We start from the raw sequence: 17,584 nt of genomic DNA, 5'->3' as shown, positions 1-17,584 counted from the left end.
CGATAGGGAAAGCTGCAAGCCTCGTAAATTAGCGTTTTTACCGAACGTCTCTCGTTTTCATTTTTCACTCGAGAACCATGCGAAGTTTCGTGTTTTGTGTTGTCTGAGCGTTAATTGGAAGGATGACACGATATACACATCCACATATGACTTTTGACCTACAACGTTCACATTGCTTGAACTATCGAATTTTATATCAAAACAATAAATTGGTTTAAATGTTTTTGTTGGGATAATAACGAAATAAGTAGTAACTTTATAATTTTATTATTATTTTAACAAAAACCTTTAAGCAAATTGATTGTTTTGATATTAAATTCTATAGTTAAAGCCTTTCGAACGTTATACATTTCTAAAACAAAAGACTCTACATAGGAATAGTTGGAAACAAAAATGGCTTCTATCTATTCAAAGTCGTAACTCTTTCAATATATGGCAAAGCGCCCTCAATGGTTTGATTGCGGGTTGTTTGAATGTTGATATTGTAAGGATCCAGGTTTTCAGTTTCGCAAAACATACAAATCAAAGTCATGTGCATTTTGAAGATGTTTATTTCAAGAGAAACAAATAGTCAACCTTTTCAACCAAATTGAAAGTGATGATAAATCATAATATATGATAAGAAAATCAATCGTCCCGCTAGCAATTGGGATAAACAGTTTACCAACCAAACACTATAGCAGGCCTAAATATTGTATGAAGTAAGTATATTTAAAATAATAGGCCTAATCTTATATTCACGAATTCCTTTGATTTTGTATAGAATTTACTACAGCTAAATGAAAACAATATAGTAAAAGAGGCAGAAATAAAGAGCTTTCGGGCAAAGTAACACTTGTCCTTCTTCAGTCCAAGCAAAGAACTTATAACACAAGAATCTCCTGTTCGTCCAAAGCTTGTAACAATTGCGAAAGGCATTGTAGGATAGAATAGAGCTAATGGGCCGTGGAGTAGCGCGCCCGCATCAAATTAGAAAGTCAAAATCATAGAGGGGATCTGCTAATACTATAGAGGGGATAGAGTAATTGACTGAGCCCTCTATAGGAATTAATAGTTTTGACTTCCTTTTAACCCTGTACTTCCGATAGTGTGTTTTGAATGCAAATTGAATTCTTTGGTCCAAGTGAAAGTATTTGGAGAAAATACAGAATATAAATGGGTGACGATACCTGACACGTTTCTAGAATTTTGATATTTTTCGAAGTACTCAAGGATTATATATAATGCTACAAATAATAAAAAAAGTAATATATTAAGGCCTCTAAATCTACAATTAATCAATATTTACGGTTTTAACATGATGCACTTGGCGCAGGGACAGTACAATACTCCCAACGTATCTGAGGGTCCGTGGTGTAGCACCAAGGACCATTTCGGTTACTGCTTTGTGACGGGTTAACAGGTGGAGCATTACCAAGCGTTCGACAATAATTATGTTCTCCAAAATGTGTAGGAAACAAAGGAGGATTTCCGTTTGCACTTGCATACCCGCGATACTTCTTAACGGGTTTGTGGGGTGTCTTTTCTGACCACATCTGGCATGTATAACCAGTTCGTGTAACGGATACAGTACCAAAGTAATCCCCGCCGTCCTCTCTCGTGTAGCATTCTGGATCCGAGTCTGCAGCTGCTGCTGTTGATTGCTCCTCTGGTGCTTGTGTTGAATCACTATTCGAGGAGTCTTCCTCGACAACGTCTACAAAAAGCAATAATGTACACGTTTAACATAAATCCCTTTTGGGAAACAATAAAGGGCGTAGATTGTAGAGAGATCAGTTATGTTTTGATTTACTTGACAATGAGGCCTACTCGCTTCTAGCTGGTGATGGAACTCTTCTCGGATAAGGATTATAAACAGTAGTGTGCATTTTAAAGAACCCAGTTCATTATTCGAGAAGAGTAGGGGTTACTCCGGTGAACTGGTTCACAAAATAGCCCCTGCTGTATCAGAGGGATTACCACAGGACAGTGATTAATTTACTAATGGTAATCCTTGGTGACATTGCCTAAAGACATAAAATATAAATAAAAAATAATACTAAATATAGTTGGCTATAGGCGGTGAATGACTTAGTTTCACCACGTTGTTGCATGGCTTGGATTGATGATGAATGAATGGTATACCTGGCGGACTTGGCTTGGCCATACTTACTACGTTGGACTTGATCCTCAGCACCCGGCTCATCAATAGGTTCATCAATGTCATTATCCTCTTCATCACCAGTTATATCAGAATTTTGTGGTGAACATGAAATTGCTAGAGTTTCGTCTAAAATATAAAGTCCACAATATTTTAATTAAATGCATTTAAAGTGAGCATATATTATGATATTGATTTGTGATATTACAAAAAGCCTCGACTACACCAAATATTTACACGCTCCTCTCACTCTATCAATCGTAGTTGAAATACAGTTCTGCGTAATAATATGGCTTATATATTATCATTATTATTAGTATTGTTACGGTTGTTTGTTGTTTTGTTTGTTTGTATTTTGTATTACTGGTCTAACAGTGTTGCTTAAGGCCCATTTACACTAGGGCGATAACGATCGACGATAAGATAAACATAGATTTTTGTTGGATAAAACGAAAGAAATTAGAACAGTTTTCTTTCTAGAACTATAGGATAATCATATATGCTGTATTTAATAAAATATTATTTTTGAAAATAAAAACAATGAAATCGTTGTATTGTAACGATATTATTGTTCTTACTAATCATGACGTAATTTGATTGGACGTGTGGAAATATCATTTTTATCAAAGGCAGCATAGATGATAATCCTATAGTTCTAGGATGAAAACTTTTTTTAATTCTTGTTTTAGGTATGAAAAATGCATATTTATCTTTTTATCGTCGATCGTTATCGCCCTAGTGTAAATGGGTCTAGGTCTCTTGACCTTAGTTGGCTTTCTTCTGCATCATATTTCGCTAATTAATCTAATACTAATCTGTATTAATATGTTTGATGCATTGTGAAATAAAAACGTCAATTACGTTCTGCGTCTGTCCAAACATAACACGAATAAACAGTTTAGTTGGCGCATATGCTTATCTATAGGACTATTATACAATATCCTTACGTCAACGTCCTTGCGTTGCGTCAACGTCCTTACGTTGCGTCAACGTCCTTGCGTTGCGTCAACGTCCTTGCGTTGCGTCCTAGTGGAAACAGGCTTTAATGTATGTAAAGCTTGTACGCTAGTCGTATTATCCACAGATTTCTTCTAGTTATCTAATTAGCTATAAAACATGTATACGGTACATTATACAATTCTTACCACGCAGGTATTCTGCAAACATCACTGAAAAAAATAAAGATAGAAATATATATAATATACTATATAGATTTTAGTTTGTCACTTTGACATCTTCGTTAATAATAGTGAGCTTTCGATTTGCCGACCAAGAACCCAACTATGTTATACAATATTGTGCGCATGCTAATAATTATAGTGTGTGTCCCGGACACAGGTTTGATGGTTTCTAGGCGGCGACCAACGACACATCGATTGATGGTCATCGCAAATGTATTTATTTATTTGAAAAAAAACTTATAGGATACTATTATAGGATAACACAATCAGCTGTTTTGCATTGTGGTCCTGTTTTAAATACAAAATAAATCGGGGAAAATGTAGCTCTGTGAGGAAAAAATGAGATCGATATCTAGCTTTGAATATTTAATTTCAGTTGGTAGGTTATTCCATATTTTAGCGCCTGCAACTTTAAACGACGAGTTCATCATACTATTGGTATAGTAGGGTATTGTTATAATAACAAAATATAATTGATCATGAAAAATGAATATTGAGTTTCGAGTAACAACATAGTCTATAATAATTATAATGAATGAACGACAAATTGAAATTATTTTTATAATCTATGAATGAAAGAAAAGATTTGAACTTCACGTTAAAGATGTATTGTCCCTTTGACTAATTCCAAAAAAATAAAAAATAACAGATTTCGAAAAAAGGTGGGTCATTTTGAAGTATTATAATAGTTATTAACTATCACCAAAAATTTGTCAAAAAAAAAATCATTTAACTGAAATACAGACGTTTTTTTGTTAAAAAAATAACTCTGACTTCCAGTCAAAGTTTTCGATCAAAACATACCCCATAATGAAACGCGCTTGTTTGGCTACTCTGTATGCATAATCATAAAACTTCCTCATGATCTGTGTGAAAATACCTTCTCAACCGTGACGAGTTGTAAACAATCCTAATTAGCATATGCATAATGCGTACTCTTGGTTTGAAATCTTTGTTTACTTTCGCTCACGACGATTTTCCAGACGAAATGTAATCAAACTAATTTACCTGTTAATTACGTAAACTTGTTGCTTTTGGCTCGAATTTTCGACTTAAAGTGAATAACTTTAATATTACTTTGATATGGCCAATTTAAATTTAGAATATTTTGACCTTCATTTTTTTGTGTTTCAAGGGACAATACATCTTTAATATTTTAACGTAGGCCTACGTGCATGTTGCCCTTTCTTCACGAGTATGAACAGTTCTAATATAGTCTTCTATTTGGCCTATTGTTTTGAATCAAGGCAATATGAGGTACTTACATGCTTTACCGCATGGTGCTATAACAAAGAAAATAATATAAAAAAATCAATATACAGTATGTTCAGTTGGCCTTTAAACAACATTCAGACTTATGGCTTAAAGGTACACGGTAGCTCATTTGTAAACCTTTGCAACTTTTTTAAAAAGTGGTGCAACAGAACTTTTTTTTTTGTGATTTTTCCATTTTTCTCTGTATACTAGGTCATACAGTAATACCAAATATCGTTTTTTTTACTTATTTCAGTTATGATTACAAAAACAATGGCTGAATGGGTTTATGTTCTAATTCAGTTTCTGATGACAAATTGCGCAGTTGAAACGAACTGGTTTTTGTTTGTAGGCCTACATAATAGCCAAATGATTTAAAAAAACTTGAGTTAACATCCCGGGAAGAATGACCCCACCCGGGGTGTAGACCTAGGCCCACTAATACATTATATTACACTCTACTATAAATAACTTACAGTTAATGTTTTCAATTTCGTTACCCAGTGAATCTGAAAATGTGAAGTACACATATGTTAGTGAACACAATATTTCTCGTCTATGTAGGGCCTATAACGCTTAAACGATATACAGGACACAGTTTAATTTTCCTACCAGAAATGTTTTATTTTTTTGTCAAGACTAATTGCACTGCATAACAAGTGAATGTTAGTTTGGTGTAATAGGTAGGCCTATGCATAGGCCTATAGCTTCCTATGGTCGGAAACCCTGGTTCAATTCTGCAGAAGCAAGAACATAAACAAAAACTTAACCTCCGGGCGGATATAAACCTTCTGTGATGGAAGTAAAGTGCGCGGTCTATATAATATGACTGATCATGGGCAAATTAAACATTTGTTTATGACCTGATGTAGGACAAACAATCTACTGTATAACACAAGAATATATTTGTGTATATATTTCGTAAGGCATTGTGGGTAGAGCCAATTAACGGCGCCATTTTTAGTCTTGGAGTAGTGCGCTCTCAATATATGTGAAGCCTGTTCTATACTGTATAGGAGAAGGTCTGGATTAACATGCATCCGGAATTTTCGGCCAAGAGGGACTTTTCAGTCCATAAAGTTTCGTATTAGTGTACCAGAGATCTCTAATAGTTTTAATAGGCATATATTAAAATAGTTTACTTTTCTAGCTTAGAATAGCTGGCAGAATGACCTTATAAATCCGAGCACCGTCTTTTTATACAGTGGCCTTGAAAGTAACCTGGTTTAAACTATCTTAAGCTCTGTCTACACCATCAAAGTATTTGTGAAGAAGTGTGATGTGCCCAAATATGGTGGTGATATGCCCAAATATGGTAGTGATATGAAATAATCAAGTCCAAATTTTTTTGTCACATAAAGTTTGACATTGTAGACAGAGCTTTAGGTTTAATCATGAAGGACAGAGTGCACTTACCAAAGGGTGTGTGCAAAATTGCTTCAACGATAGCTTCGACAGGACAATTGACGATCGTAGCATTTGTGACCGGGCCTGCCAGACAAGGGTGATATGCACCATGTGAAGTGGTAACCACTGTGAAATATGGGTATTAAAGATTGATTAAGAATATATTTTAAAAAAATGTTTTCTCTTTTGTGGCGCAAACACCACTTTTATTCACATTCATATTATCTCATGTCATTACATAAAATCATATTATTTAACACATTTTTGTTAATTCCAAATGTCGTTACAATTATTCATCAGTAACATTTTTACATTTTTGAAATTCCGTATTACCTCCTTTTTTCATTAATTTTCTTATATTTTTCTAATGCTTGTTTCTTTATCGTTATATGTTTCACATGCAATGTTATATAGCATATTACTTTTAAATAATCTCCATAAAGATTTACCTACTGGCTTATTTAATGCTCAATGGCGGTTTTTCAAACTGGCAAGGAATAACTTGCTGAGTTCCTCAGGGGACGAAACTGGGTCCCTTAATTTTCCAAGTAATGGTTAACAATTCGCTTAGAGACTTCCCAAATCGGTGGAAGTATGTGGATGATTTGTCAATATGTGAAGCCTAATGTTCAAGATCAATTAAACGAACTATCACAATGGACCAAAGACAATAATATGATAATTAATATTGAAAAAACTAACTTCATGAACATTTCTTTTGCCAAATCTCAACCCATTGTTAAATCATTTACGATAAATAATATAAAAATAACCAATGTTGAATACTTAAAGTTACTTGGGGTTCAGATCACTAATGATCTGAAATGGAATATGCATATCCACGATGTTGTTAATAGAGCCAGTAAGAGATTACATATGTTGACATGTTTAAAAAGATTTGGAATGCCTTGTAACAATCTGCGTCAAATGTATATTAGCCACATAAGACCTGTAACTGAATATGCGTGTCCGGTATGGCACTCTGCTTTAACCATAGCACAATCCATGGAGCTTGAATCTATACAGAAACGCGCATGTAGAATAATTCTCGGACAAAAATATGCATCTTATGATCAAGCAATTAAGATATTCTTCTTGATTTTGCTAAAAATCTTAACAAAATCGCCCCTAACGCACTTCCTAAAATGAGAGGCGAAACGTGTGGCAGGATACTTAGGAATGCTAAGAAGCAAAGTGAAATATATGGCAATACTAAAAGATTCAACAACTCATGTTTCCCAGCCCTGTGTAGACTAATTAATAAACCAAAATAAACACATTTCGGGCATAAGAACAACAATAATAATAATGTAATGTAATATCTCCTTTTTAAAATACTTTTTTTAACTTTTTAACTTTTTAATGTTGTAAATTTTGATGTTTGGAAGCTTGTACCAATTTTATATGTAAATCTCTCGCAATTCAGTTTTATTTTATATATACTGCAAAGAGAAATATTGAATAAAAGCAGAATGAATGATTGCTGATAATATTTTTATTCTATACATAGTGAATAAAAATATTAATGTAATTATTTATAGAAATATCCAAACTTTAAATCTGTCTAATACGGTATCATGCGTCCCATTTATTAAGAATATGATTTAAGAATACTAACCAAAAAAAAAAAAAAAATTAAGGGGAAAATGTTAAAATGTATGTATGTTAAATTTTGGTTGAATAAATATTACGAAACTAAAAACTAAAAAAAAAGAAAAGAAACTAAAATATCAACCAAAAAAATGTGCTCCAATTTGTTAATGGTTTAGGGAAAGTTAACCACGTGTTTTGTCGCTTGAATCTTTAATCTTTCTTATTTCATGACCTCAAATAAATCTTTATTAATTTATAACCATTCTTGTAATTGTCTGTTATATTGTTATTGAAATTGATTTTGACCAAATCAATATATGATAATCTATTCTAAGTGATGTACGACAATAATTCCTCAGTAGGCTTTCATAGAAAAAATCTGTAATACAACATGTCATTTGTATCACATGTGGTGTCTGTATCATGTAAGGTTGGTTAGTTAGTTAGTTAGTTAGTAACGCCCCAATTCCTAAACTCGGAACTGTATTAGTAGTTCGAGCACTTTGACGTAATTTTAATTCCTAAACCGAACTCTGTGATAAAATCAAGGCTTGACTAAATCGAGACGGATTTTATTATTTAATTTGAATAGTTCGAAATAGCACCTTTTGAAACAAACAAAAACTACGGTTTACGGTCGCATGGGTTAAAATACTAGGCAATACGTAATTTGTGAAACACATGTGATGCTTTATTACGGAACTTTCCTATGATACTGTGAACATCTTGATAGAGTAATCTGGTGATACTCACCGGCAGCAAACACTAACAAGGCATGTAGAATCATTGTAAATGCTGTATGCTGTAATTATCCTTAAAAATAAAATTGAAGAAATCGAAGTTTAATTTATAATCTTCCGATCTTCCTTATATTTTAAACCCATCAAAATGTTTAAATTAAGCTATTGACAGAAAAATCATCATCTCATGGTCTCTACCGAGTTGTTCGAAGGAGCTCTCCTTTTCAGAGCTATGATGCAATTTGCAAGTAATACAAATATATAAATAACATAGATGATAAATGACTGAAAGTTAAAATCTTAAAAGAATTACTTAGTTAATTATATTAGGTCACTTGATACTGTACGTGTATATAACATTTTTTTAAACAATTACAAATATTTCCTAAAGAAGAATATATGAAAAATAGTTAGTTTTCCTTTTATCTATGCATTTTATTACGTTTGTCGTAATATAACATGAAAAGAGAAAACGGAATAAAAGTGGGTGAATCTCACAAAAGAAAAAAAACTTATTATCACCTGTCATTTAGCTTTATTAAATATATATATATTTTTTTTGGCCCATATTTAATTTAATGCGGGTGATCCATCTAGCAATTGCTGATCATTAGGGACCATCAGAGGTCACAAGACAAACATATACACAAGATGCTCTACACAAACAAAGTCTTATTACAAGTCTTTGGGAGTAGCAACTCTCTATATTTATTCCACTCCTAAATATAAACATAGCCGTTACATTGAAGAATGAAACACAATAACTTACCTTATCTATGCTCGTGCTAACCTGTCAGATGTTGATCAACAAATGAATACTTTTACAATCGAACGTAATATTCATATCTATCTGTATTGATCAAACGAAGTTAAAGCTGATAAAAAACATGACGTATTGGTGTTAATATATTGATTAGTTATTGGCATATCGATTAGGTATGCAGCTCATCAATAGATCAAGGGTTTCATAATATAGATTTTTATCACGTGATTGATCGCTGGAATTCATATTCACAATTACCAAATCAGACTGATTTCACCTTTTACACGACATTTACACGATAATAGGCCTATTAATAGAACCATATTTTATCAAAATAAAAGAATGAAAATTACTAATCAACGTTATGAATAAGGAATGCAGTAGTTTTCACTAGAAATTGTAATATTTAATCTGCAGTAAGGTAAATAATACCGTACGGAATAATATTTATAGGCATCGAATTAAAAGTTTTAAACAGCCATAAGAACCAATATCAAACTATACAAGATTTACCCCAATGGAGGTAAAATTTCTATATATTTTTTCCTAAACCAACTACCATATTAGTGGTTGAGAGATTGATAATAAAATAATAAACTGATGAAAAAAGCATATCATCTATCGGAAATATCGGAACGGAGGTACAAAAATATCACACAAGCGCGTCGGGTAACGTGTAGGCCTACATAAATATAGTGAGTTGTTTAACTTAACTACAACAACTTTTCTGGCTACATTCCTAGATCACGAATAATGAAATCAACAATGTTAAATCAATATTTTGTTATTGAACAGATTAATATGTTGACAAACCCGCCCCCGTAATCCACTAATACAATGCATGGGAAAATTTTGCTTTCATCGATTAATCGTTAAAGATTAGTGTAGATTAAAAGATTATCGATCGATGATCACCCTGTCATATTGTTATCACCCTCACGGAAGTGATACACCGGAAAACAGATACCCTGGTAAAACCCACCTCAATATTAAGGGTCTTCCACACCAGCCCTGTTCCGTTCTGGCTCGGCTCCAGTTCAGGTTTTCGTTTTCACAACGCCATGCGGCGGCCGGCTACACGCATATCGATTGCCGCATAGCCGTGGTGAAACGAAAGTATAAGATGCAATTTTATTTGCCGGAGCGAGCTGAACCGGTGGTAGTCAAGAATAATTAATGCGTTCATGAAAATTAAAGAAATGCAGACTTAACATAATATGTAAACATACATAGTATGTAAACAGTACACACAAAATAAAACGAGAAATTAAAAATGACCAAACAAATCCATAGTCGCTGTTACGAATTCTGTGACCATGTTTTATGGTGTTTATTTTTATTTTTTTATTTATTCGGATATAAAACTTACAACAAGTAGTCGCAAGGCTAAAAAAATACTGCACAATTTACTTACATAACAATAAAAAGGATGTAATAAAAATGAAATAAAAGCTACAACAATATCACTCTGTCGCTTTGGCTCTATGAACTATTGTTTAGCATATTAATTATTGTAGGGATGGGTGAATTTTTTAATCTTTCGGTTCTCGGTTTGAATTGTTGATATTGACCTTGCCATTGCTTCGGAGCACATGAGGAATATTACGGATAGGGCGGGGGGAGCAAATAACTGAACTTGTCCGAGTTCGAGAGCTTCTTGCCAAAAGTCAGTACTAGATTATCACGCCTGACTTTTAGCGAATGTAAATTTAAAAAATCTAAAGCTAATTTATATGAATGGTAATTGAGGCCTAGAATGTTACATTTTCTGTTTTATTATGACACTTCAATTTAATTATTTTAATATATCCACAAATCACAGAAAAGAAACTGAATTGCTTGCGATTTACATAACAATAAAAATTGCACTGATCAATATACACATATAAAACAAAAACAAATTTACCAATTAGATATAAAAAATATATTGTTGAAAAATTATCTTTAAATTACTAATTATAAAAATTACGGTACGGATAGGCCTATGCACTTATAAATATATATATAAAAAACTCATTAACAAAATAAAAATATGGGATTGCACTATTATGATAACGGCTGACTTTGGCTAATGGCTCAACATATTTTTTTGGATTTCGAAGAACCATATTGTGAGCTGCGTTATTTCTATTGAACCACCATGAAAAGCGATCGTCTTTTGCGCAAGTTTCGGCAAGTTTAAGGCACAGCTTTGTTCTACGTTCTGATAAGGTTAGGAGGTATGCTCTCTTCTGTATTTTCTCAATAGCATTGCTCTGTTCGTTAGTTATACCTGAGCAATGCTATTGATAACTAACGAACAGAGCAATGATATTGAGAAAATACAGAAGAGAGCATTCCGAATGCTCAACTGATTTTTTACGAACATGACGTTCTAATAGATATGTTTATTTTTATCACAATAGAGACAATATGTGCGTTATGAAACAAATAATTATATTCGTGCAATGGAACAAATAATTTCATTCGATGAATAATGAATCATTCCTTTGTAAATAGCCGTAGTTAATGCTTGGTTCCACTATAGAAACGCGACGCAAGGATGTAAGCGCAACCAAATTTACCATTTATAATTCGAACTGTTGCTTACCGTTGGTAAACTCACTTGCGTTGCGTTTTACATCATGCGTTGCGTTTCACATCCATGCGTTGCGTTTCACATCCATGCGTTGCGTTTAACATCCATGCGTTGCGTTTCAAATCCATGCGTTGCGTTTCACATCCATGCGTTGCGTTTCACATGCATGCGTTGCTTTTCACATGCATGCGTTGCGTTTCGCATGCATGCGTTGCGTTTCACATGCATGCGTTGCGTTTCTAGTGGAGCCAATCATTTACGGCAATACTAGTTTGAGTGTGCCCAAATATGGTAGTGATATGACGTCATCATATCCATATATGGGCACATCATATGTTTTTGTAACACAAAAATGACTTAACGCTATTGCAACAGTACTATAACGAAAGTTTTAAATAAAGGATTAACTGCCAGTTGTTAAGGCCAAATTACACAGCGGTCTGTGTAATTTGGACTTCTGTGCACATTTTGTGATGTATAGGCCTATTTTTGTTCGAGCGCCACAAGCACCATACTGGTTGCCTTTTTTATTGATATCCTTATTGTTTTTTTGTTGGTATGTCAATGACCCGCAATAAATTAAGTTACTAATTACTTCTACTGGGGGCCTAACTTTTTGAAAAGGCGTGAATCACTTGGGTTCTTGTGGGCCAGCAATTTAGAAACTTAAGTGCAAGGACGCCTGGCGTCGGGCGACATCCACAACGTACTTATATAGCTAACAAAGGCCAAGGAAACGAGAAAATGTAACTAGAAATTAATATGATTCATATTCTGAAGTTTGATGCTACAGCATCAGAAATAACGCACGTTCTGTGACGTCAAGTGATTATAAAACAGCGATTTTCATGGAAAGCTGAGCTGAACTGAGAACTCATATTCTGCAACACATAGCCTATTAATTAGAATAAAATCGCAAACAAATTTGAAAAATAAATTATAACTACTGTAGTCCATATTAGCTACAGTACGGATAGGATTATCGCACAAATAAACTGGTTGATGATTATAGCGACAGTCATTGAGTAGGCAAATTCTGTACAAAATACGGTAACATTTTTAGAAGTTCTGGGATAGTGGGATAACTGTAATTGGGAACAAGCTACAAGGAGGTTGGCCAGGGACAAGACTAAACTATTAAGGTCTCCTTATCAGCTGTATCATATAATAATAAGCGATGGATCATTATTCGCTTGTGAATTGGTCAATTTGCATCGCGTCCTAGTGGAAACTTAAGGACGAAGTTCTTAACGTCGTAACTTACGCGCAGTAATATAGCGTTCTGAAACAAAGTTTAGGTAAAACAACAATTCCAGTTGACATTATGTCGGTCAGTTTACAGATTAATTGTCCAGTGACCGGGTGTGGTCTTTAGAGAGTCGATTAGCAACATTTCACCAATTTCTTCCACATTTGCCAACATCTGTGTTTACGTTTCTGAGCAAGATTTTCCATTCAATTATTCGGTGATGTTATCTTATTTTTGTCTGATTCTTCTTGTAGACCTGAATATAAAGCCAATAGTTTTTTTTACAGTCGTCATGCAATCTTCGATCGTCTGATGATATTATGCATTGTGTCTAATAGCCTAGTCTGTAGTACTTTCCAGGTCTCGCATGCATACACGATTGAGACAGTCATTGTGCAGAGTAATCTGATATTGTTCAGGCTAATGCTTTTGTATCTTCAATAATGTTTGGTTTTACGACAGCAACGGTTGCGCAAATTAAGGGCTGGCAAGCCAATATGAAAATCCGTAATAAACATTTGAGTCAATAAGAAAAAACAATAATGATAATAAACACAACTTACTATGACCTGTCAATCTAATTTACACGTGTTTTTGACATTGAATTCGCGTTACTATTGAAGAAGGAAATTCATGGAAATCGAATATTTCCCGCAGTTCTATTAAATAATTACAGAACTTCCGCGCAGACTTACCTAGCGCCTACAGTGTTTTTATCAAACGAATTTTGTTGAGATGAGGGTTCGCAAACAATAAAATAAATAAAACGGACAAAAAGATCATTTAAGCGCTCAAAAACTGAGCGAAACACTTGGGCAGGTTGCAGAGAGTGACAGAGGGCGTGCTACTTAATGTTTAAACACATATTGAAGATACAGATAACTCGAGATTTTGATCAGCTTTCGTGACATCACTAATCAATAGGCATGATCTGTTGTTATTAGGTATTTAAAAAAAATCAGGATGATAAATTAGAAACTGTGGATATTATCAACAAACAAACATACGGTATGCATACAAAGTGATAGACTTGTGGCCAATGCTTTGCAAGCATCTTGCTAAACATCGAAACATGTCGTCGTCGGATCTATCTCACTTCAGAACTCGGAACGGAAATCAGCAAAGTCTAAATGATCTGTGACTGAGCAAAAAGGATGGCTCGTGCTGTGCCTTTCTAAATGTCCGTATTACCGCATGCTAAATTCAAAATTACTTAGGTCTATGTGTCATGTCAAATAGGCCTACTGCATGATAAATCCAATGCTATGGGGCCTATGTATGAAATACCGCATGATAAAATCATCATTTTACTTTTATTTCGGATTCCTACGTCCATAGTTACAAACTTATGTGTATCACATAAAAAAGGCAAACACACACACACACACAAAAAGACACGGTATCAGATCATCTCAGGATCTCCATCATTTTGTTATGGAGCCTGGTTGATTCAAATGATGATACCATATGAATGAAAAGACAGATTTTCTTAGATGTTCCCCAAAATAATAACAAACGTGTCACTAGCACTGCAGTGTCTAGGCATATGTGTCAAACTGCATGATATTTCAAAAGATGCCATGCTTCGGCATATTTCAGAAATACCGCATGATAAATTCAGAAGATTCAACGCTTGCGAACCGCATTATAACAAAACATTTCCTTCAATTTGTAAAAACAGTAATTCGCGCCTTTTAGATTATTTCCTCGTCGTTGAGTTTGTTATTCTTTAACAAGTTTCTTTCGGTTCCAAAGGAAGTTCCAAAATAAATTAAATCAGTGAATTAAATTATTACGGGAGAGAATGATTCATCCTTAAAGAATAGAAAACTGACTGTCCGGTATCTAAGATCTGAGGATTAATAAGCTTTAAGAATTCCCAAGCGTCGGAAGCCTCGTCATACTGTGTATGAAAGTATAGCCTAAGAACTTTGATAGTCACGCCACCAAACCATTTGCTTTTCATAGTGGAGATGAGTATTCTGTATTTCATCCAACCCTGTAATCACAAAGAGTACTTCTAATCATCATGGTTTTATTTCTCATCAAGGAGTATTGTTATTTATTATTATTATATATTTTTGTATACCGTAATTGATTGAAATTTTGATTTTATTAAATAATTGTATTAAATGACCATCCAACCGTCATTTAACAGTTTTAACTGTTAAAACTAGTCTTTAACATTTAACCTAGTTAACACCTATTAACTACCTATTACCTATGTTACTGTTAAGTTGAAACATATTTAATTATAAAATAAATGTATACCCATAAAAATATGTTGCGAATTGATTAAACAAAATACAATGTTATTAGCAAAATGGCTAGGCCTATGTTAATTAATTAAAAAGAAAGTTAACTGGTTTAACAATATTATACGAGTCATTCAACAATTTAACTAGTTCTTCAACACTAGTTGGTCATTTAACAGGTAGTTATTTAACAGTTAACTAGTCATTTAACAGCTAGATGTTTAACAGTTAACTAGTCATTTAACAGCTAGTTGTTTAACAATTAATCAGTCGTTAGGTTTTTAGTTGTTTAACAGTAAACTACCACCCTAGTTTTTGTAACAGTAAACTACCACCCCAGTTAAAAGTTGATTTAAACTTGCTGTGTTTTATTTTTCAAAATTGAATTTTCAACTAAATGAAGTCAATACAAAATGTAGCCTATTATTGTTTTCATTATTATGGATGATCTGAAACACGAAATGTCCAACTAAGAGGAATGTAGTACATTATGTGTTTATAATTTACTCGTTATTCAAACATAGAAATGTAATGGCTAAACAAATTTGAAATGAATAAATACAATTACATAAATGTCTACGATTTTGATTGAAATAAATTATGTTAACCTTGTCAAAAGTACTGCACTCTATAAGTGACAGTTGATGATTGATTGATTACATTGCATTTGTAAAAATTAATTATCCATAAACAGGTTTTATAATTCAGACATTTTGGCAGGTCATCAACAGTAACATAATGACTAAACTTTTTCCTGACGTAATAGTATAGCAAGTCAGCAAATCCACGGTATACATGTTCAGTAAAATCATCAAATTCCATACAGCACATTTGTGCACACATATGGCGACTATACCATAAGCTTGGTTCCCACTAGAGACGCAACGCAAAGACGTAAGCGCAACAACGCAAAGTGAGTTGAGCAACCACAAGCGATGGATCTCCGAAATGTCGCTTGTGATTGGTCAACTCGCTTGAGTTGCGTACTACGTTCTTGCGTTGCGTTTCTAGTGGGAACCAAGCTATGGCTCTACTAACCAGTGGGACTAGGCTTAGCCTTCTAGGATAGAGCCGAAACATGATATAAATGGGTTTTTCTTTTGTATCAAACCGTGATTATAATATTAGAATATAATGCGTGTGAAACAACATTAGCGTAGTAATTAACCCGTTCGACAATCAGCAACATGCAGTCATAGTGAATTTATGTTGTTCACACACGGTCTCATCCCAGAATATTTGTAAATTTTCCAATTATTGTAGTTGTCGATCGCTAATCAAATCACAATTAACTCATTATCAGACACAGACCGCTCAGTAAAATCAGTGTTCAATAAAAGACAACGCCTTGTTTTGATTTTTAGTATTCAACCGTCCGTATAGACTTACTCACTCAATTTCCCCGAAGAGTTAAGTTATCGTTATTGAATATACAAAGATGCGTCAACAAAGAGAAACACTTAGTTTGATGCTTTGCTTAACAAACAAAGCAAGTTTAGTCCCATGCGTTTTCAATGAAGACATTTCAATAGCATAAACGCATTATAATTGTCCCGTATAGAACACGCGTTCCGTTTCCAATTGAGTTCATCGGATACATCCGTATGTTCTCTTTATCGTGCCCGGTCCAAAAAAAAATTAATGACCTGATTCTGAAAAGCTGTTTAAATTAGCCTAAATAAGATAAATTTCCAGTTGGAATTCTGAACGAATCTTTCTTGGAGAATTAAAGTAGGGTCATGTCTGGGAAAAGGTTGCACGGAAAGAATATCGCTGGTTTTTAGAAAATTACGAGGCACTGCAGTTAATTTTGTTGAAAAATTCTTTTGTGATAACAAATCAATTTTAATCAAAATAACATTTTATCTGAGAAAACTATTATATAAGTTATCTCAGATTTAACTTTGGATAAGAAATCAATTTATTAACTGTATTTTTGGGGCACAGGCCATGCGTGTAAATGCGAGGCATATTTATTATATTATATTACAATTATTATATATATATATTTTTTATAGGCGTAGTCCTATTGCTGGGCATTATGAAAATTAGACCAATTGTGCCAACATGGAAACGTATGAGAGATATTAATTAAGAACATCATAGAACAATTGTTATATAATTAGAACGCGATGATGGCTGTGGTTCCAAAAGTACATTCAAAGATCAGAGAGTAGGCTATATAAACGAACTGCCACGGCATCTGGTTCGGTAATTGACTGTGTTGTTTAAACTTCGGCGGCGTCTAATTTCTATAACAAAAATGATGCTATGATAATAATTATATTAAAAAATCAACAAGGAGCAAACAAAATATAAATTTTGCTAATCTAAAAAAACTAAAAAAAATATTGCGACTTAATGACGCAGATGAATTAATAATACACATCCTCTTGGGCAGACAAACTGGTTTATTCCATGGTC

General features: G+C 33.6%; 1 protein-coding gene across 1 annotated transcript; it reads right to left on the bottom strand.

Moving 5' to 3' along the window:
• Positions 1–528: 528 nt before the first annotated feature.
• LOC144839869 (uncharacterized) lies at positions 529–9,148 on the bottom strand. Its single transcript, XM_078695437.1, has 8 exons — positions 9,085–9,148; positions 8,329–8,388; positions 5,992–6,108; positions 5,052–5,084; positions 4,587–4,604; positions 3,286–3,309; positions 2,153–2,269; positions 529–1,696 (listed from the first exon to the last, which is right to left on the bottom strand). Exons 2-8 carry the CDS (start codon positions 8,360–8,362, stop codon positions 1,293–1,295), a joined length of 747 nt encoding a protein of 248 aa, XP_078551563.1. The 5' UTR covers positions 8,363–8,388; positions 9,085–9,148; the 3' UTR covers positions 529–1,292.
• Between the last annotated feature and the right edge of the window lie 8,436 nt (positions 9,149–17,584).

The sequence above is a fragment of the Antedon bifida genome, chromosome 4, assembly GCF_963402885.1.
Source record: "Antedon bifida chromosome 4, ecAntBifi1.1, whole genome shotgun sequence".
NCBI lineage: Eukaryota > Metazoa > Echinodermata > Crinoidea > Comatulida > Antedonidae > Antedon > Antedon bifida.
This window is presented reverse-complemented; position numbering and strand designations above follow the sequence as displayed.

What these genes read in the sequence shown, in the direction of transcription:
- LOC144839869 (XM_078695437.1), bottom strand. Translation starts at nt 8,362, where the DNA reads ATGATTCTACATGCCTTGTTAGTGTTTGCTGCCG. An exon ending in CTTGTTAGTGTTTGCTGCCG is followed by an intron (nt 6,109 to 8,328) that starts GTGAGTATCACC and finishes CATATTTCACAG; the next exon opens with TGGTTACCACTTCACATGGT. An exon ending in AATTTTGCACACACCCTTTG is followed by an intron (nt 5,085 to 5,991) that starts GTAAGTGCACTC and finishes TCACATTTTCAG; the next exon opens with ATTCACTGGGTAACGAAATT.